The following is a 21,673-nucleotide window of genomic DNA, read 5'->3' as shown; positions in this document are numbered from 1 at the left end:
ATTCCATTGTTTTTTGACTGGATGGTAATCCTGAAGTCATCAGCCTTAAATGCCTTGATGGAAGAAACAAGACACCGAGAATTTTTGCTGGTCTTCCTTGCCTTGATATACTGGGTGTGCAGCAGGTTCAAAAAGTTATTATTCATGGCTTTCTTTGTTCACTGTGTGCTTCAGTGTGTTGGTAAGAGCCTTTATGGGGCTGCCAGCAGGGCTGCTGGTGTTCAGAGGAGAAGGTGGATACCGTTCTGGCAGAAAGGGAGTCTAACTGAGCAGCTGTGCATAGGAATAAACCACTTCTGGACCTGACCTAGCCATCAGCCAGCTCTGGATGACTTAATTTCATCTGAATCCTTGTCGCGGTCAAGCATTTTATGAGCAAGTAATAGCACAGTTTTTTGTTTTGATGGTGGTGAGTATTGACTCGGTCAGTCTTGCATCCCACAGCAGTTCTCTGTCTGTTGTAGCAGCTGTGTTATGGGGATTTTTTGGAGGGGAATCAAGCTATCCTACTCAATCCACTCTTCTAGCAGGGTTGTCCTGCCCAGTGGTGGTGAAGCCTGTGTGATACCTTTTCTTGGTCCAATGCTCTGAGGTTGCAGCTGGTTATCACAGCTGATGGTCTCAGTGCAGGCAGCAGGGAAGAGCAGGAGGTCCTGTCACAGCCTGAGTTACTCTAACGCTTCCTTGCCAGTAACTTTTACCTGGTGGAGGAAGCTTGGGAAGAAGAGAGGGTGAGGAGGGTGAAGTCAGGCTATGAACTTCTTGAGGAACAGTCAAAATAGCTGAGGAAAGTGAATCTGCCCATCTGTATTACTGATCAATGTAAAACTTTCTCTAGTCCTAACTAGCCATGAAGGCGATGGCTCCAGCTCTCAGATTTAAGGTACCCCAGGCATCCAAAAAGCTGAAGCTGTGTATGTCTGTTGGGGAGTATGAGCTGGCCACTGGTACTAAAACATAGACGTGTTTCCATAGTGGTTTATCCTGAGGAGAGCAAATGTTGATCACCCATTATTTTTCTTTTTTCCCTGAGCCATCAGACTGCTGCATTACGGTCTTGTAATCCCATGAATTTCTTTCTAGGGACTGACTCAACACGGCCAAGGAAGCCCATTGAGTTTTGCAGTCCTTGAGGATTTGGGCCATCTGAGAAATTAAATTTGCTAATGTTTGTTTTGGGGAAATGTGAACCTCTATGCTCGGAACTCTTCAAGATGTGAGATCTTGTGATGGCTCTCGTATGTCCTGTTTTCTCAGTAACACCCAAGGAAGTGTAAATTATGGATGTTGCTTTGTGACCTTGTGACTGTCAGTATGTGCCTCTCTGCTAATTAATGCACTGTAATTTCTGTGCCAGCAGATATTACCTCTAAAAATATCTAAAGGTGCCTCTATGGTGATAAGGTTACAGCAGTAAGTTTGAAGCAGGGAATATGTTAAAGCCTTCTCTTTCTGTGCTGTAGGAAGCTTCTGATGCTGGGGCTTAGCAAACTCCTTCAGAGAAGGGAGATCGGAGATTTTGTCCTCTAAAGATGATGATTCTGTTGTTGTCAGCAGACGCCCCGAATTCTTATGACTGTAATGAGTCTTCTCCATATAACTGTTGGAGTGATCCTTGGATCTGCTGACCAGATTAAAGGAAAGACCTAAGCTTTGTGGGAGGTGTGCGTGTATCCTGGCCTTGGCATCTACGCTGAGCAAGTGGGTGGAAACCCTGGAGATAAGTGGAGGCAAGAGTCTTGCCTTCAGGTGTCTGTCAGTGGCGGTTGGTTTGTCTCTTTCCTGGGGATTGTGTGAGCCCAACCAAGCTGTGTGTGCTGCAGTTTTGGGGGAGTTTTGCAGTTTTGGACACTCTTCAAGTGTCAGTGCACAGACCTGGGCTGCGGCCTTCCCGTGTGGTTCCAGGCCCAGCCTGTCCACTGCCCAGCTGCGCACCTGCCTTGGTGTCCCCCGGCCTAGCAAGTGCCAAGGGGCAGCGCAGTTACTTCTGGCTGGGTCATTTGCCTGTGGTCTTTGTTTTCATATTTTGTTAAAAGCCACTGTTCGGCTTCCTGGAACTGCCAGGCCCAAACCAGAGGTCTTTGCATGTTAACAGCCGCGCAGCTCACTGGCGCTGCATGGCGGGTGCCACGTGTGGCTCTCGGATGTGGCAGGAGAGTGAAATCATCGTCCAGAGTAGGAAATGGTGGCACAACTTCCCCCGGCGCCAGGGTACTTCTCCTTTTGGCACCAGCGCGCGCAGGAAGGTGAAGTAAGAAGATCTCCGTAGAAAATGCAGAAGTGTGGGTTGCTCTTGGAAACCATCTCGATGGGTGAGCCCCGAGCTTCAGCCGGCGGGGAGGGGAATGTTTTTGTGCTGAGGGGTTCAGCCGCACGCCTTGCGGCTTCCTCTTCAGACGGGAAGTCTGCTCGGTGTGTAATGAGAGGTGGGGGCCGGGTGGGCTGCAGCCATGACAACCTTTGCTCTGGAGAGCTGCTCTCGGCAGTTCTTCTGCCCTTGGGGACTGGAAGTTCATGTCCTTGCTTGTGCTGGGCTTGCTTAGATGTCAGCACTGCTTGTGGCCCGTCGCTTGGTCCCATGGGGTTACTCCTGCTGCCTGTGCTGCTGGAGGAGGGACAGGGAACATCCGCACCCGGACTATGCTCATTCGGATGCCGGTGGCTGCTGCTGGGGAAGGACTGAGGCTACTGGGGTTTTGGTTGGAATTTTCTTTGACCTCATTTGATTACCAGGTCCTACGTGCTCAGTGGTAGGGAGAAAACACCACAGGGAAAGTAGCTTATGCAAAAAATACATAAAGCCAATGCATTTCCAGATACACAAATGACTTTCCAAGGCCACAGGACAGATCCTGCAGTAGAACCTGAGCATCATCCACAAAATCCTTGAGAATTACTCAGCCATGGCATAAGGCAGCTGGTGGGATGTGTGAGGCCATCGGGAGAAAGTTGGTGTGAACACATGGGGGAAAGCAGACGTGTTTAGGGGCATGCTATGGCTGAAGATGACTGAGGGTAAGTCACTGCACTGCCGTGGGTTCCTGGTCCATGTACAGCCACAGAGGACCTGTCCTCCTCCACGCCAGGCATGAGTGCCACCACCATGGAAGCACCAGGGGCTTTGTGGGGCTGGGTGGAGGAAGAGCATGTGTCCATGCTGAGGAGAGAGCGGGCTTTGCGTCCTTTACCCCAGCCGTGCTACTGGAGCATTATGATGTTCTTGGGCTATTTGGCGTTAGGAGAGGCTGGAAGGAAAGCTGTGCACTGGGAGTGCTGTCTGTAGATCAGGTGCCATCACTAGGGATGTGTCTGTGCCTGCTGGCAGCAAGGGCAGGCAGAGGGACTGGCTGTGAGTCCAGCACCATGGCTGGTACAGGACCGTGGTGGTCTCTTCCAGGTCTACCAGGGGCCTGCCCTAACACCTTGGGTGAGTCACTTTTTCTTCTCTCAGCTCTTCTCTATCCTTTTTCTTACCAAGAGCATGCTGGACCAGCAAGTCTGAATGTTCAGGGCCATGTCATGGTCTGCCACCATCATTTCTGCTGAGGGAGGTGAAGGGGGACAACGTACAGTGCCAGGCTGCAGGTTGTCCTAGTTCGGATGTGTTATTCCCGTAACTTGTGCTTTCCCTACTTGAGCTTCTCTGTAAGAGAAGGACTGGACTAGATATAAGATTATGGACCATGTATATACACATACACTGGATATAAGTTTGTAATCTCAGTTAGAAGTGTCTGGCCAGTCCTGCTGGTATCATCGACACCATCCAACACACAAAAAGCCCTGATCTTGATCAGCTGCTGCTGGAGGACTGAGCTACCCAAAGGGCTGGTCTGCTTGGCTGCAAGCTGAAACAGTAAAGCCCAGGCTATAGGCTGGAATGTTAGATTAGGGCAAATCATAGAGTACTTTCAGTTTTTGCCTCTTTCAGGGTTGCTAATTTGAGAAGGCATGGTTCGGCTCCTACCACTTGCTTGGTTGGTTTGTAAATCTCAAGCCAAGACCTGACTGCAGCTTTGTCTGAGAGGTAAGGGTCAGCTCCAGCACATGGAGCACCTCCCTGATGATGTTTGAACTTGAACTGGAACTTTTGTCCTTGAAAATCAAAGCACAGCCAGCAGAGCCACCTCCAGCCTGTCGTGACAGAGAAGTCCATGTGAGTGCTGCTGCAAGAGTGTCTGCAGAGCCAGGTTTTCCAGCTCTTGGTGTAGCCACAGCACTGTTTATGCTGAGCTGCTGTCCTGGGTTTTGGTTTGCAAATAGGCAGAGCAGTCCAAATAAATACATTTTTTTTTTGGATTGTTTAGCCATTCCTTTTCAGTGTGCAGATTACTGCTGAAACTGCTGACCCTCTAAGAGGATGTCTTCATTTATGACAATGTGAAGGGTAATGGTGTTACCCAATAATAAGTGTTGCCCAATCATTGGGTCACTTTATAGCAGCAGATAGATTTAAACCCAAATCTCTGGTATCCCCATAGGCAGCTTAGTCTGCAAGCTATTCTGTCCTTGCTGGGCATGCTGCAATGGTGAGGAGAGGTCCTAAGAGTTGAGAACATCACGGAGATGGAGCGAAGGCTTCTTTTGACACCAAAGCTTTCAATGGTGGTGTGGGGAAAGGTTTCATGCGTACAGGGCTGAGCTTTCATCCCAAAGGCAGGAAGCAGATGCATGAAAGTGCCCGCAGGGGTGGTGCAGCCTGGAGCCGGTCCTGCCTGCATCTACCTCGGGTGAGCTCCTGCCTGCCAGAGGATGGCTGTTACGGAGTGAGAAGCACTCCCAGCCTGGGGGTGTTTGAAAGCTCAAGGTTTCAAAGGTATTTTCTTCCCTGGCTCTAATTTTAACAGCCGCACTTGGGATAAGCACTTTGAAGCCTTAATTGCAATTATGAATCTTCCTCTGTTCCCAGGTTTCCCCTAATTGGCTTCCTGTGAGAATTTACAAAGCTGGTAAAAACAAAACCGCTGTTTTTGTGAGGGAGTTGGTGGCGTGAGATTCCTGAGCCCAAATAAAACGCGGCTCAGCCGGGACTTCTGCACTGCGACGCGGTGCCGTAAGCAGACCCGCAGCCAGACGCTCACAACGGTGGCATTATACAAAGCGTAAGCTGATTTACATGCTTGCATTTGGAAAGTGCTAATCTATTTTGATTTTTTTTTTCCTCCTCTTTTTTCCTTTCACCCTTCTCTAATCTTCTGCGATCCCTGCCAGGTTCCCAGCTCCTTTGGCTGGAATAGGGCCCCAGCTAAATCCTTTATCTGTCTATTTGGCAACCCTGGGTGAAGTAGTTAGCAAACGAATGACACTTTTTTTTTCCTGGCTCATTAATTAGATTTACAGAGCTGAGTGGCTGCTGCAATAGTCTGGGCAAGGCAGTTCTCTATTTTGTTTCTTAGGAATTTGGATTTTAAAAAACAGCTTTGAGGCAGTTCTGGTGCTAGCGGTCAGACCTGCAGCTCCTCTGCGTGTGCTGCTGTTGAGAATGTGTCCCTCTCACATGCAGCTTAATTTCTCTGATTTGCTGCTGCCTGAGCTGCTCTGATTGTGCATCGTTGTTTTTACCGCTGGAGAGGTTCGAGGATGGGTATCTGGGTGCTGTGCTTCTGAGGTGCCCATGGCAGGATATCTTGGTTAAGGCAAGTGGTTCTTGTGGGTTAGAAATAATATCTGTGAAATTATATATATACATATATATATATATTTAATATGCTTTTTGATATGGCCTGTTTTGCCAGCCTTACCTGTCAGGGTCATAAATGGGATCGGGAAGGCTAAATCAGGAATTAATAAGGGGATGGCAGGAGAATAATGCTGTCGCTTCCATCTGCTGGCGCTTCGCACACGGGCTGTCGGTGCGTGCTACAGCGTGGGCCTTGCCTCTGCAATCAGAGGAGGAAACTGAGGCACGGAGAGGTCACTCGCCATGCCATGGCACCGGGGCTCTTGGTTTCTATTGCGGGCTTTCGGTTCCTTTTGTAACCACCAGACACTGTCTTTTCTCGGCTCGAGGGCTGAGCGGTCTGGCAGGGAGGCGAGCGCCCACGGTTGCTGATGCCCAGAGCTGGGGCACCCCGCAGGTGCTGCTTGATGCTCGTGATGCTGCTTTTGCTCTCATCCCATTTATAAATGGGCATTTGGGATATGCAGAGGCTGGTGCGGCCACTCAGCTTATGTTGGAGACCAGGAGGAGGGTCTCTCTGGAGGAGGGTGATCCTGTGCATCACCCACAGTGATGGAGGCTCAGCGCAGCCCCGGGGCTGTTCCACATCAGGGTCTTGCCCCATCAGCTGGTTTCACCTTTCTGGTCATTTAGGGGACAGTGCATCCCCTGTCGCTGGCTGGGAGCAGCGGGGTGAAGTGCTGCAAAGCTCCTGCTTATGGAGAGCAGGTCAGTGCTTTTAGCACAGGCTTCCTAATGTGACCACAGCGTTAACTTTTACTGTGTGGTGTCCAATGGGAGGCAAATATTCAAAGGCTCTGAAGGGAGGAGGATGCTCGGCAATTTTTGAAAGTCATGGTGGGCGCCAGCTTCAATGGACACAAGCAGGCTGTCGGGGCTGTCAGCATTGCTGCCTCGAGGGAAGCGCTGGCTTTGCTGCATCCCTCAGCTGCTGGATCCACATTGCTGCTGTGGCTGTGGGGACCAGGGATGGCTGCAGGCAAACCCAGCCACGGACACCGCGTGTGTTCTGCTCTCCTTACGCTGTCTGCTAACTTGGCCCAAAGTGGGATGGGTTTTGCCTCGGTCGATGCAAAAATCAAAGCCCTAGGGTGATGTGGGCCAAGCACTGCTTGTGCTTGTGAAAATGATGGCAGCAGCAGCATTTAGAAGCAGAGAAGTGCTGTTACTAGAAGGAGTTCTGTAGGCAAAGAGTTGAGGGGGAGGGCAAAAATAGCTGCAAAATGTTAAAAAAAAAAAAAAAAAAAAAAAAAAAAAAAAGCTGTGACCAAAAGCAATTTGCACTCAACCCACTTGAGAGTTGCCCTCCCAGAAAAGTAGATGCTTATCTGCCCAGCCCAAGGGACCCGTGGCTGCTGGGGCAAATTGCCTGCTAATTTCTGCTAAAGGCAGAGCGATCAGGCTATCTAATTAGGCAGGTATTTACACTTTCCCAATTAAATGTGGGGAATGGAGCCTATTCCCAAGGGGACACAGACTTCCCAGGTAGGTGCCTGGATCAGTGTGCTGGGTCTTTTGATCCCTCCCAGGAGCTGGCAGATGTGAGACATGGCTGTCTAAACCAGATACCTGCTAATTTTGAGACAACATTTGGAAGTTAGAAGCAAAGAAACCACTTAGGGTTTCCCTGGAGGTAAGAGGGAAGGAGGAATATGTTGCTGCTGCCCGGGGAGCACTGAGGGGGAAAACCAAAGGTCTGCTCTGAGCCGTGTGCCAGCAGAGCAGAGTGGCCTCGCTTTGCTGAACTTGTGCTGTTTCATTATTAGTGGTAGTATTGATTTTCAATGTTGTTATTTCACATATTGAAGCAATACATTATTCATATTCATCATTGCAATATATTATTATTACTTTCAAAAAAACCATCTAGGCACTTCCTGTAAACAAGAAACCGTCTTCAAGTGACCACCTCAATTGATGTGTCCCGAGCAGTGAGTGTCGTAGATAAAACAGAGTGAAAAAGCTGAGAAAAGCCCAGGATGAATGCAGTGGCCACGTTTTGTAGCAGCTTTCAGAGTGCTAAATGTGCTGGGTTAAGTTGGTGCCAGGACACCAGTGTGGCTTTTGCCCTGGCACTGCCTTCCTGTGTCACCTGGGCAAAGTCACTTTGCCTTCCCCATTGACCTTGGTTCCCATCACTACGTGGCTAGCAGCATGTTTTTCTTTCCTTGAAGTAGTGGTTTGAGAATAAGGGTGTTAAATAATGTTCAAATCTGGTGCTGGGGGAAGGTGGGGGGTGAATAATTCCCAAAGGCTGTGGTTCCGGGGGAGCTGGGTCCAGGGTCCTGTTGGTGGCTCTGCCCAGAGACCAGTGCCCATGGCTCTGATGCAGCATCCCAATTTCGTCTGCTCCAGTGGGTGGCTGTGGCAAAAGGGCATGGAGGTAGGAATGGAGCAAACAGTGATGGGAAGGAGCAGGTCCGAGGCTGAGAGGGAGCTGAAGGCAGGCTCAGGGTGCAGGATGGAGCTGGGGGACCTGCAGGTTGAAGCCAAGGTCAGAGTTGTTGGAGCCAGGCAGGGACTGCATGGAAAGGAGTGCAAAAGGGCCATTCTTGGGGCTCAGTCCTGATTTGCTAAAAATACAGCTTCTGGTAGCTTGGCCCAGCAGGACTTGTGCTCGTGAGCTGCAGCTGGAGCACAGCTCGCTCCCATCTGTGCTTGTGGCTTGGGGCTGGCGAGGGCTCATTCTTTCAGTGACCCATTGGTGCTGCTGCAGAGGGTGCAGTTGGCCTCGTCCCACACCGGGCTGCCCCAAATGGGCTCTGAGCTCTCCTCTTGACCCCCCTGGGTTGGGGGACTTGGCTGGCCCTACTCAAGGGCATCAGTGCTGTGATGGGAGCAAGGGGGAAGCAAGGGTGTCCCCCTTGTGTCGGTGCCTCATGTCCATCAGGAGTGCTGTTGTCTCTGAGGGCTGATGGGCTTTTTTGGCCTGCTGGAGCCCCAAATCAAGGAGCAGCAAATCCCCAAGCTGCCCGTGGGTCACCTCTTGGACCGATGTCTGTTGTCTCAGTGAGAGAAGGACCCTGGCAGTGAGCCCACTAGGTATATGAGCGAGAAGTCTTGGCTAGCACCCACCTCCTGGTGAAGCCATCGTTCCTGTCCACCTTGTGCTTGGACTGGGGAAAGCTCTGCCAAGTGGGTGCGGGTGCCCAGCAGCAGCAGGCCCTGTGCCAGCTCCAGCGATGTCCTCGGAGAAACCTGCAATGAGGATCTGGATCTCAGTTTGCAGATTGGCGCCTCAGCCCCGAATACGTGCTGCTGACTAATCCCATCATCGCTTGGACTGGTCTCCCTGTATGCAGAGCTGGTGGCTTCATCCCGGGAAAGGTGTCCCTGGCTCTGGGAGGGCTGTGCCTTCACACAGTTAACTCTGGAGTTAATCTCTGCTCCAGTTCAGTTTATAAGCAAATGTGGGGGTCATTGTGCTCGTGGCTTGCTTTGGGGCTGGGGTCTCTGTCATTTTATTAGGTAAGGAAATGAATTGGTTTGTACTTCAAAGCAAGCCTGTGTCATTCAGACCAGGTATCGCCATTGCACCACAATTTTAGAACAAAGAAAGAAAACAGAGACAAAACTAAAAACAGGAACCAGCAGATAAACAATCCACCCGTGCCGCTGGCGCTGAGCTGAGCCGAGCTCCTTCCTGCTCTCAGCCATCTGGCAGGTCAGCCGTGGGGCTCAGGGCTTTGCTGGGCTTGCGGAGCCCGGCTCTCCCGGTCAGCCCTTCCCAGAGGGGCAGCCAGCTGGGAAATGATTGAAAGTATTTTCCATTCATAAAACAAAATAAAAATCGCCAGGGTGTGAGCACAGCACCTGGCTCTCCTCATCTGAGAGTGCCCAGGTGGGATGCTGCAAGTTCACGCTCTGGCCTGGGGGAGGTGTTTCTCCTGCCTGTGTCGTGGGGCTGACGCCAGGGTTTCCATACAGGGGGTGGTTGGCGAGCCCCTGAGCTGCAGGAGCGGGGTCAGGGCTTGGGGCTGCGGCTGCCTTGGGGTGCTGGGGAGGGGGAGCTGGCACAGGAGCGTCCTTGGTGGCGGGCACCTGCCGGGTGCCAGTGCCCCCACCCGGTGTCGTTGGAAATCGGTGTGGGGCTGGTCCCTGGGAGAGCTGCCTTGGTGCGGGCTTGTTCACGGCAATGAGAACCCAAATACTGGTGTGTGGAGGAAAAGGTCAGAAATGAGAAGTTTCATTTATTTCTGGCTTGATTTTTACTTTCTGAATCACAGTCAGATGAGTGCAAAAGCTGTTTCGAAATGATAGGTTGAAAGGTTTTGTTCTGAGTCCTTGAGACCCCCTCCACTCCTCGCCTTTCGCACCCTCAAAGCAGATGCGTTTTGCTGAAATTCAGACCAGTTCACTGAGGAATTTGCTCACCTTGAAACAGTTTATCTGATTGCTTTGTTCTTTTTGCCAAGTTTCTTGCAGCCCTGTTGTTGCTTCCATGGTGATTTAATTTGTTTTTGTTAAACCCAACCCTAAGCAGCATCCCTGTGATCGTCGGGGCTGGTCCTAAGGCCACCCGTCGTGGTGACCCGCAGTCGGTACCCAACTCCCGGAGCACATACAGGCTCGCTTCTATAACGTGATCCCTGCTCCTGGTGCTGCAAAACACATCTGAGACTTTGCCAGCTCAGGGATAGCAGATCCCAGGGCAAAAGACAGCAAAGGTGTGCAGTACCAGGACTGATGGCTCCTGTATTTTCCCATGGAGCCTTCCTCTCCAAGTCTGAAATGAAAAGTGATGGTGGTTCGGAGGTGATGTTTGTACCTCTGGATTTTATTTTTCTGGAGCTCACAACCTCTGCACCCCGTAAGCCTTAGCCTTAAGCTCTGGCTGCTAATACAGGTAATCCTGGGGATGGAATTTGGGAAATCCCGTTAAATAATTCCTATTGCAGCAATGTGAAGGGCTCAGATGGAGATATTTGTGCAGAGATGACATGTCTTAAGCATTTCTCAGCTTCCTGTTGGCTTTCTCTTCTATCGGGCGTACTAGTGGCAGCTGAGCAGCGCAAAGCTGTACCGGAGGGAGCTGGGATAACAAACCACTTGTGATAACCACCGAAAAGCTCCGGTACTGTGGGATCCACAGCCCAAAACCCAGTTGTCCTACTTCACCAGAGGCTCAAAATACTTCTCCCCCGCCACCTAGGCAGCCTCTCCTCCTCCCCCAGCTCTGCAGGAGGCTGCGCATGCGCAGCGGAGCTGCGGCAGCCGTGCAGACCTGCACCCGCGGGTAACCTGCTTTCCACGACCGCGCCGCCTGTGCTTTCTATGCACGGGGACCTGCCGGGCGGTGTATTTCTTTTTTTGGAGTTGCTGCTCGGGGCTACGTGATGCCGAGCGCCGCTGGCTCTGATGTCACACACCACACACGTGTGTGTGGAGGTTCGTGGTTGTGATGTTCCTCCCTTTCTTCCCCTCCCTTAGGTCTTGCTCTTGCTGCGTTCACCTCCCCGGTGCGGTCAGTCACTCTTTGCTGAGAGCAAATTGGGGCTGGACAAGTTTCACTGAGCAGCAAAATGTCAGTCCTGCCCTGTGTTATGGAAAGCTCCTGCCTGGACCTGTAATTCCTCCCCGTCCTTGGTTCCCCTGCCTGGCTCTTGGCACGTGGTGCTTTGTATCTTCAAGTTTTACCTGCTGTATGATGTCCCAGATGCTTTTCACGGTGGGTTTGCTGTTGCAGGCAAAATACCAGACACGAAATTGATGACCACAGGGCGCTTATTGCAGGGAAGAGGCAGTTTTCCTGGTTCTCTCTCTCCTGGATGTTTTTTTTTTTTTTTTTCTCACCACCAGCTGGGATGATGCTCCATCCTGCACTGGTTATTTCTTATCTCCTTTCTAAGCAGGGGAACTTCCCTCTCTGACCAGAGACAATTCCTTTTGCTGTGCACTGGTGTGCTGTGTCCGTGGGCCAGGTCAGCAGCCTGGCAGGAGGAGCGGCTGCAGAAGTGGCCGACGTGCAGCTGCGGGGTGGCGCTTGGCTCTCGAGCATCTCACAGTCTGCTGCTTGGGGATGCTCCCTGTGCCCTGGCTGCGGACTGTCAGATGAGCACCACCGAGCCTTCTCATGGAGCCGTTTTCTTTTGCAGATGTGTATGGTGAATTAATTTGGGCTTCTTTCTGCAAAGAAGCCGTCTGTGGTCTGAGTCCATGGCTGGGCTCATCCAGCCCAGCTCTGCCTAGCTGCTAGGGGTGATGCCTTGGAGCACCCAGTGGAGAGGAGCCGTGGGACCAAGGGACCACCTCCGATGCCCCTCGGCTGGGCTGAGCAGCCCCCGGGCAGCCAGGTAAACAGCTCACAGAGGTGTCTGAACTGAGCTGTCTGCACTTTGCCAAGATGAATCACATCTCACGTTTCACTTTCTCGCGCTGGGCTGAGCCCCCCCTCCCTGTGCTGCTGCAAGGAGCTGTCCTGGCGCCCAGCCCTGCAGGACCCGTGGTGCCCGCTGTGGGGCTGCCCACGTCTGTGTGGACATAAGGCCTGGGTGCTGCTTCATCCCCTTTGTGTTACCTTCTGGAGGTGCTCTTTGATATTAAAAGGACTTCGAAACCACTTTTGCACGTTAGGTGCTTTCCCTGATCTGTGGTGGGAGTCTCTCGTTCAGCCCAGTTCTCAGGCATGGTGAGAACAAGGAGTGAGCTCTACATCTTAGTAAGCTTTCCAGTTCTCACGAGTGCTGGTGTAAACGAGCTCCTGCAGTTCAACAAGACAACGTTACCCTTGTGTTTGAGGAGTACTCAAGTCCCAAGGTGCCCTGTGCTGCTGTATGCCGAACAGGGTGCTGCTAGGCTGGTAATAATACAAATCTTAATTTCTTACTGCTAGAAAGCATTTCTTGCTGCTTCATCTGCTCTATTCCCGTGGTGAAGTGTCCCTCAGCATGGCAATCCTTCCTGACAGATGCTGTTTTCATTCTAGAAGCAGATTTTCTGGTACCACAAGTTTTATCTTCTGCTTTAAGATGAAATCACCAAAATCCTCTTTCCCGTTTCACTTCCAAATACCACAGTTTTCTCAGAATCCTGTGTTATGTGGAAATCCCACAGCAATTTTAAAGTCACCAGTTCATATAATGTCTTGTTGCTCGTCTGTTGCATTCAGACTCAAGATGTGCTGCTCCGACCATCCCAGAGCAGAGGCAAACTGCTGTGAAAATCTTCTTCCAGAGCAGTTCAAGGCACAGGTTGCTTCAGATGCTGCTGGGGTCTCCCATCCTTCCAGTAGAGATGCATCTCTAGAGCTGGACAGCTCGGAGGTGGAGTTTGCCAGTGACAGATGGGGCCACTTGTTCCTGGCTGTTATTTTTCACATTGAGGCGGTCACCCAGATACCCCGTGTGTCCAGGAGGCCATGTGTTGCTTGTTAAACCCAATATCCAATTCACCTTTTGGTGGTTATGCTCCTCTGAAAAACCACCCTGATCTCGATGTCTCTGCCACCAGCATCCAGTCAGAACTCTGTCTGAGTTTCTCTCCTTGGCATGTTGCTCCCTGCACACATCCCCAGCACCAGACCCCTGAGTCTGCCTTGATCCTTGGAGCTGCTCTGCTCTGTTCGCTCACTGGTGCCCTGAAGGCAGCACGTCTTCCCACCACCGGACCCCGTTGCGTTGGGTCCCCCCTCAGCCTGCTTCCCAGCCCCGTACTGGGTGATTCTGTCCCGTGCCTCTTCCTGGCAGCCTGAGTCGTTTACCCCTAAATCCTGCTCTGGATGTGCCTTGCTCACCCATTGCTAAGGTTTTCATGTCCCACTTTGGAGCAGGGCATGCGTGAGCTGGCCACGTGCCGTACCCCTCTCCTGTGCTCCCTGTCAAACCAGATGAGAAAGGTGACTGAGCTGGGCTTGTGTAGACAGCATTAAATTACAGATTTTTGCTTTGGATTCTCCTTCCTGTCCTTGGAGAAGATCCTTAATTTCTGGTGTCCTCTTCCATTGCTCCCTCCCCATCCCAAGAAATTGTGTGGGGGAGGAATAACAGAACATTGTTTTCCTTGTTGTTTTACAATTGCCTGATGGTTGTCTTTTGCTATGTGTAAGTACAGCAGACAGCATCATGGGGCCTTGGTGTGTTTCATGTTTGTAGTGTGCCCTAAGTAATTGAGCTCCTTACTCCATAGATAAGGAGAGGGGACAGTCCTGTAGGGTGCAGGACTGTGTTGGTGCTACCACCGACTTCTCAAAAAATCAAAGCTAAGGGAATTTTTTCAGCAGTGTACTTCATTCTCAAGCCCGTACCTTTACTTGGCAGCAAGAGAGGTGGTGCTCTTGGCAAGCTGATGTGGTGTGGGTGGATGAGGAGGTTCATGGGTGAGATGATGGGCAGAGATGTGGGTGCTGACACCCAAGCAGATCTCTCTTGCGTTTGCCCTCTGTGGCTTCATCAGTGGTTGGTTTGGGTTGGTTCTTCTGTGCCAGGGTTCAGGAAGGGCTCGCACTGGGTTTTGTCAGCCAGTTTTTGGAATAGCTTCTCCATTTCATAGAATCACAGGGTGCTTTGGGTTGGAAGAGACCTTAAAGATTATCTAATTCCAACCCCCTGCCATGGGCAGGGACCCCTGCCCCCTAGACCAGGCTGCCCCCAGCCCCACCCAGCCTGGCCTTGGGCACTGCCAGCGATGGGGCACCCACAGCTCCTGGGGCAGCCTGCGCCAGGGTCCCACTGCCCTTGTTTCACTTCTCTGCTGCCTGCATCTGTTGATTTGAGGAGCGGAGGCTCCCTGGAGGTGGAGTTTTGCAGTCCACGTAGTGAAGGTCAATCGTGGTCCCCACCATGGCTCGGGGTGCTCTTACACCTTGGGGTAAGAGCAGCGTTTGTCCTCGCTCAGCGGGACAGGAACCCGTGGGCCTGTAAGGAAATAATGCGGTGCCGGGTTGTTTGTGCGGTACGTTCTCCTTTGCGAGCACCCTGAAAGGATGTTTGTCAAACCAGTTGCCTCCTGGATCTTTTGATACGCTGCCTTTGTGTGGTTTGAACGAGCACCTTATCACCTTCATCTCCCTGCTCTTTGATGCACAGCACTCACTTCAGCAGTAAACAGATGATGGTTGAAGTCTGAATCTTAAAAATTGCAGGTTCCTCACCTCTTTGCCTTATTTTCTACAAAGACTTCCTCCAGCTGCTCCCATTCTCAGCTCTGAGTTTCTATCTTTGGCTGCTGTACGGGCATAGAGGAGGCAATAAAATCTTGCAAGCTAAGGATAGTTAAAACCAGGTTTTCAATGTAATCTAAGAAAACCAGACACTTTCGCTGGAGGAGCAGGTGCCACGCGTGCGCTTGTTCCACTGCGTGACACAGCGGTGGCTCCCCCGCCGCGATGGGGATGCATCTCCTGGGCGTCCTGTGCTGTTCTGCTCCCCACTGCCCGCTTTGATGGTGCCGTGGAGGAGGTGGGAAGCTGAGGTGTTGCTTGAGGGAGGTGACGACTTTGCCTGAGGTCCCTGCTGATGTGCTTGCATGAGGACCTTGACCTGAAAAATAGCTCTGGTTCAAATCCAACTGCTTTAATTCCCAGTTAAGTGGTTTTCCTTCTGTTTCAGCATCAGCCCAAGCTCCTTTTTTCTTTATCCTCATCGGAATTATTGCCCTTTTGTCCCTGGTGCCCTAAGCCTTACTGCAGCAGCGAGCCAAGATGCTAACAAATGGGTTAGCATCTCCACAAAACAAATCATGTCTGTCCTTCCACCCGCTGCCATTGCCTGAGGACCTGGGCAGCATGTTTACGGGCTGGTCCCTCCCGTGGGTGAAGGGGTTTGTTTTTCCTCTCCCGTTTCCTGCCTGGGATGCTCAGCCAACAGCCTCAAAACAATCGGGGCAGGAAAGGGCGTTCTGCTGTGAAGGTACCCGTGGGCTTTCCCTGGTGCAGGCGGAGTGGGGCCGTGCTTCCCTGCTGCAGGTTTCCCTCCAGGAAGGTAAAGGATTCTCAGCCAGGTCCTTTCCTGCCCATGGGCGTCTCGAGGAGATGCTGCTGGGATTTGCTGTCATGGAAGGGGAAATCTCAACTTATTTCCCGGTTGCCTGTGTTTCCTCTCTTCGGGGAGGTGGATTAGGGCCAGCAGGATGCTGGCTGGGGTGGTGCCTCCCCAGGGCATCGTGCGGGAGCTGGGCAGGGGTCTGCCCTGCTGGTGGGGTGGCAGTGGCCGGTGTCCCCAGAGGGGTGGTCTGATTTCCTTCACTGCTTGGCTTGGGAGAACCAACACAGGACTTGATCTTTGAGTTTTTTCCCTCCGGTCCCATCTAATGGTGGTGTCCTGGGCTTGACCATGATAGGAGAGATCAGAGAAGTCCTTTGGATGCTGGAGTTAGGACTAATGCGGACTTAACACAGAACAGCAGATGTGTGACTCCCAGTTCATGTTCTCACCTGCCCTGTCCAGACCATGTGGACCAAGGCTGGTGGCCTTGGTGGTCATCTCAATTCGTCTGCTGTGTGCAGAGGGGCCCTGTGCGCCTGGGGCAGCATCATCCTGGGCATGAGGGGGCTGAGGGGCTTTCATTTGCTCTGACACCGAGCAAGAGGAAAGCTGAGAAAGGGAAAGGTCTGAGAGCAGTGAAGGCGAGCAGAGTGACCGGGAAAATACTTAGACTGACTGATTTTTCATATGCTTTGAAAACTTCAGGATTTTGGCAGACTTCCTGCCTCAAAGCAGGACAACAACTGAAAATCAAAACCCAATGATCAGCAAATTTCCCTCTTTATGGCAAGAGATGAATGTTTACCTGTTCAGTGTTGGTTAACAGGAATAATGTAATTTATCTGCCCACCTTTTTAACTGTGACAAACAGAAGAAAATATCTCAATTGGAAACCTTCCAAAGATCTTACATCCATACAATGTTCCTGGACAACTTCACAAATTCTCCAAGATACTTCGTCCTGTGCATTGCTAAAATTGTTGGCCATTTGTCCAAAATAAGACAAAACCTCGAAGCAAGTTTTAAGAATCCCACGTTCCGTCAGAAGCCAGAGGGCTTAAATGTTGTCACGGCTGTGGCTGGACACGCGTACCGTTACCGGCGGGATGTGAGGCTAGCTGGAACGAGCCTTGCTCTCCGCCTGCCTCGTCCCGCAGAGGTCTCCTCCTGCACTGGATCCACGCCTCTGTGGTTCCTGGTTCCGCTCTCGGTCTCTGTCAGTTCCTCCTGCCAGCTTCGTTGGGGCAGCCCATGGATGCTCCCCGCTGACGCTGTCATTCCTGTGTGGCAGTGATGGAGAGGAAGGTGCTTGCTGGGAAGTGCGATGGTGGGGACTTGTCTCGGCTAACCAGCCACGTGTATGGACGGTGGTGATGTGAGGCTGGGGACTCTGTCCAGATGAAGTCTGGCTACCTTCTTTGAAGGAGTCTAGCCCTTTCTGACTTTGCTTTTGTGGCAGGAGGACGCTGTGGAGGATCAGGAACATGCCTGGTGGGCTGAAGATTTGTCTTCTCTGATAACTGTGCCACAAATCACAGTGGAACAGCGGAAAAACTGCTTAGCTTTTCCAAACACTGGCTTTGCTGCCTCTTAAATGAGGATGGTATGGCTTGCACAGTGCTTGGAGGCTGCTTTTAAGGTGTAAAGTTACAGGAGAAGGGAAAGCAATCTCATTTTAGGGGACATCCGGGGCTTGAAGCCCCACAGCTCTTTTTGTAGGGCAGGGTCCAACACGAGCAATGTGTGGTGGGACAAAGCCCTTCTGCCTGCTTTGCCCAGCTCCTGACAAGGCTGCACAGAGCGGGAGCAGCAACCTGACCGCGCTTTTCCACATGCAGGAACAGGACTTAATGTCTGAGGGTGATGCTAAGTGTTTGCCTGGGGCTGTTCCTCACAGCTGCAGTGGTGTCTCTTCCGTCCCTGCCTCCTCAGAGCAGCACCTCTGGTGCTTCAAGTGGGGGCTGTGTTATGCTGTCTGCAGAGCTGCTGTCAGCAGGTTTGTGACAGTCCAATATCAGAAAGCTTCTCATCATCTGCTGTTTGGCTTCAATTTGTCCCCAGACCTCTTCTCTCTTCCCTGGGTGTTTCTTAGTCTCTCTCTTGAGTGTGCTTGGCACCTGGTGAGAAGGCAAGGGAACCCACATCCTTTGCAACATGTTGCTCTGCCTGGAAATATGCAGCCAGCCTTGGTCCTGTCCCCTCCACCTGCATTGAGTCATCGAGTCCCTCACATCAGCTGGCCAGCCTGTGGTTTTGACAAAGATGCAAAGATTTAACAGCTCTGCTGCTGGGAGTCCGGCTGGAGGGAGATGGAGAGAGGACAGTTTATTTTTTTTCCCCCAAAGTTCATCATCACTTAAACACCCTCACAAAACATCGATCAAAAAACGTTGACCTCAGCCGATGTTTTTACCTAGTGCTCGTAAGTTTTTTGATAGAGGTCTGTGGAAAGTCTGATTACGTCCAGAACTGTCCCCTGCCTTGTCATTTTGCTCAGTGTGGGCGGAAAGGAAGGGAGAGTTTGGGGAATAAACAGCAGAGGCTGAAAAGTTCCTGCTTGGTTGCGGTGGGTGCAGAATCCTCTCCCATGAAAGATGCTTCCATAAGCACCGCCTGGGGAGAGGAGGTTTAGATCCGTGTGTGGTCCATAGCACACCAAGGAAGAGAAAACAAAGGCTCTGTGTGTTCTCTGGTGTGAAAGTTATGATAATATCTCTGTCATATTTTGTCCTTAAATTCCCTGCCTGCTCTGCACAGCGATACCAGAAACACTGTGAAGGGGTGGCAGGGCTGGTGCAGGGCTTGCTCCTAGTGCACGTCGAGGAGCGCGCTCCCCTCCGAGGACCGAGCTGCGCTCTAAAGCAAGCTGACGTGCAGGGAGGTGTATTTTTGTGAGCTGGGTGTTGTAAAGGGTGCTTATGAGTCATTGCTGTGCTCTTAGTCACTGCTTTCCTCTTGCCACAAGTCATGACTAAGATGCTGATGTGCAGATTCGCCACTCATTCAGTCCTCGGCACAGGGGCAGAGCATCTCGCAGGCGCTCCTCGTACTCACGCTGTGGATGTACAAAACTTTTGAGGACCGTGATAACAGGCTGTGGCAGCAGCAGGCAAGGCAGGAGGAGCCCATGGGCCTCTTCGGGGCAAAGGAGAGAGCTTGCATTTAGCAGGTCAGAGGTTCCTCGGGGGGTTGCTTTTACCTGTTTGGAGCTGCTGGTGGCTTCTCTCTGGTGTAGGAAGGGATGAGGGGTGGGGCTGGGCCTGCCTTGGCTCTTGGGGAGCCCCAGCAGCTGGTCATGGCTTTACTGAGCCCTTTTGGGGGAATTGTTGGGAATTGGGAATGGGTGGAGGTGGCTGTGGAGGTGCTTCCTCCAGCAGCAGACCATGAGGAGGCTGGGGGCCGGGTGGAGCCTCTGCTGGGATTGCAGCGGCTGTCGTTCCTGCCAGGGAGGAGCTGGGAGCTGTGATGGGCACAGCCACCGCTGGCTGCTGGGCATCACGCATCGGCCAAATAAGCAGAAAATGAAGCGTCTTTGGGTAGGTTTGGGAAATGCATGAGCATGTGGCAGAAGTAAAGGAATGTACTGGTCAGGATGAAAGTAAAGGTTTCCTTGGCAGGTGGTTTTTTTTTGTAGTATTGGTAGGTTTTATTTCTTCTTCCTGGATTATTTTCATGCACTTGTGTTGCCTCTAACCAGGAGGCAAAGTGTCTGTGGGATGAGCCCGTCTCTGTGCACTGGGAGAGGGGAGGTGCCTGCCCTGGGGTCTCTGAGGATGCTGGGGCTGGCACTTCAGGGGACAAGGGACTCTCCCCTGGGCACCAATTTGCTTGTGGTTGGGGCAGAGCTAGGAAGTATATGTTCTGGGCAAGGGGCCCTTCTTTTCCTGGTGTCCCAGACAGATGCGTTTGAACTGGGTGGAACGGATAAAATCTTCTTGCCCTCAGCACAGCCTCTCCAGGCTGAGGTTTGGGCTGGCACCCTGAGCCATGGAGGAGAGGTGGGACAGAGCCGTGTTGTGAAAGGGGCACAGCTGGGCATGCAATCTGTGCTTTCACAATGTCCTCGGATGCTGGGGCTGAGTTGCCCTCGGTGTTTTCCTGCATTGCCCCACGGCCATGGGGACATTTTCTTGACGTTGGCTGCACAGCAGCAAGGTCACAGGGCTGGGGACTTTCCTGGCTATGCTGGCAGGTATGAGGCTGGCACCTGGGGGTGCCTTTGTGGCCTCCACCAGTGGTCACCAGAACCACAAAGGGTGATCCATGCGTGATGCAAGCAGGGGAAGCTCAGGGTCTGCCGTCACTTTTTCCACCCAAGCCCATTGCAAGGTGCTGCAGCTGTAAACTGTTGCGGTGTTCTCTCTGGTGGAGGCTAACCCAAGATTACCTCCTTGCCACAGCCACGTAAGTGAGACTTGATCTGTCCCGCAGACGGAAGTTGTGAGACAGCAGATATGCCTGCACTGGGTCGGGGTGGGTGCCATGGTCCTACAGCCTCTTGTGATCGGGCTGTGGATGTACGCACCCCCTTTTTTTTGTCAAGGCTGAGAGGGATTGGGAGAGTAGAGAAGATGACAGCTAGCAAACGGAGCTCTGGGGTTGGAAAAGGTGACAGGAGGCAGTAACAGGGATGTTTTACCTGGACCATCTTGTCTGTGCTACAGCAGTGTGACAGTGCTGTCTTCTTTGCACTTAGCTAAGGGCCCACTATGCTAACTTTCTTCCTTCTCTTTACTTAGGAGATGAATTAAAATGCAGCACACCACGTGCACAGAGGACAGGATCTACCACGCGCTGGAAAGATGTCTACACGGGCTTAGCAGAGATGCTGTCTCCAGCAGATGGGCTGGTAGGTGACCTGTTGGCCATGAGCCTGACCCCCTGACAGCCTTGCCGGGGTCAGACTTTTCTGTCTGTGCCTGATTTGCCCTCTCATTGCCAAGCTACCTGGGTAGAAGAGACCTGCAGGCGCTGCTGGAGGCTTGGAGGCCTTTTCTCCCTTCCAACACGCAAAGTTAGAGGTGGGATCCAACCCATTCCATTTCCTGAGCTTCTTACTGCAGAGGAAGACGTACCGAGATGCTGAGCAAGTCATGTTAGGTCTTATGTAGGCAAGGACTGAGCAGAGGAGTCATGTGTCTTGCCAGTTGTTCATGTGTGAGCTGGAAAGAGGAGTTGTCGTTGCTCACCATGAAGAAAGAGTCCTTTGTGTAATCAGCCAGACATGCCTTGCTTTGATGTATAAAGACCTCACAACCTCTGGGTGTATCTCAGCTGCATTGTCAGAAGCAAGCGTCAAGATATTGTTATCAGCTTTATTTGAATCTGGCTTAGATACTGTGGTGGCCATAAAGATGTGAGCCGTGGAAGGGCTGTGGAAGGCTTCGAGTTGGCAGTGGTGAGGGCAGAGCAGCAACGAGCAGAAGTCATTCCTACACCTGATATTTTGACTTCTCATAAGCGCGCTTTTAGGCTTCAGTTAAATCACTCCCTTATCCTGTTGTGGCTGAAAGAAATGAATTTGAGGGGCTGTCAAATCCAAAATTATTTTTTCTGTGTAGTTCTTCCGTTCTGGAGTTCTCCCCCTCTGCTTTTCCATTGACAGTCAAGAAAGAGGTGACAACCATCTCCCGTCTGCTGCCGAATGCTGGAGCGATGCCTCTGGCCGTGCCCGTTTCCTTGCACCTGCCAGAGCAATGCCGGCTCCCTGTGCGGTAGTGTCGCCCCAGGCCTTGGTTCATGCAGTTATCACCAGCCTTCCTGGGTCCTTCTGGTCTCCCCACGTTCTGGGATCCAGTCCCCAAAGCATGTCCTACATTCCTGGCTCCTGGAAGAGCGACCGTGCCTTCGGCACCATTAGCATGTGTCTGAAGGAGTCCCTCTGGCCAAGCGCCTCATTGTGCTGCGCAAAACTCACCTCTTCCTGTAATTATAATTAATCAGCTTCTGTGTCGCTCACAAGCTCTGCCCTTCAGTAATCCCAGCCCCTTGGCATTGCTTTAGATAGCCTCTAAAAAACGACTTTGTAATTTTTCCAGCTCGTCAGCAGAGATGGTGCCTTACGGGGCTGAGG

General features: G+C 51.9%; 1 protein-coding gene across 4 annotated transcripts in view; it reads left to right on the top strand.

Annotated features, from left to right (window-relative positions):
• PIK3R5 (phosphoinositide-3-kinase regulatory subunit 5) overlaps positions 1-21,673 on the top strand; it is a 58,287-nt gene that overhangs the window by 11,549 nt on the left and 25,065 nt on the right. For 2 of the 4 annotated variants that reach the window (XM_066980016.1, XM_066980015.1), the window contains exon 2: positions 20,340-20,449. In XM_066980016.1, the coding sequence (XP_066836117.1) occupies positions 20,353-20,449 (97 nt within the window). In that variant the 5' untranslated portion in view covers positions 20,340-20,352. Of the gene's footprint in view, positions 1-4,331; positions 5,103-18,749; positions 18,770-20,339; positions 20,450-21,673 lie in introns of those variants that run through there. The other 2 variants (XM_048075967.2, XM_048075966.2) reach the window with 2 other exon arrangements.

Source organism: Anser cygnoides, chromosome 19 (assembly GCF_040182565.1).
Source record: "Anser cygnoides isolate HZ-2024a breed goose chromosome 19, Taihu_goose_T2T_genome, whole genome shotgun sequence".
Classification (NCBI taxonomy): domain Eukaryota; kingdom Metazoa; phylum Chordata; class Aves; order Anseriformes; family Anatidae; genus Anser; species Anser cygnoides.
Note: the sequence above shows the minus strand (reverse complement) of the source record. Positions and strands in the feature narration are given on the sequence as shown.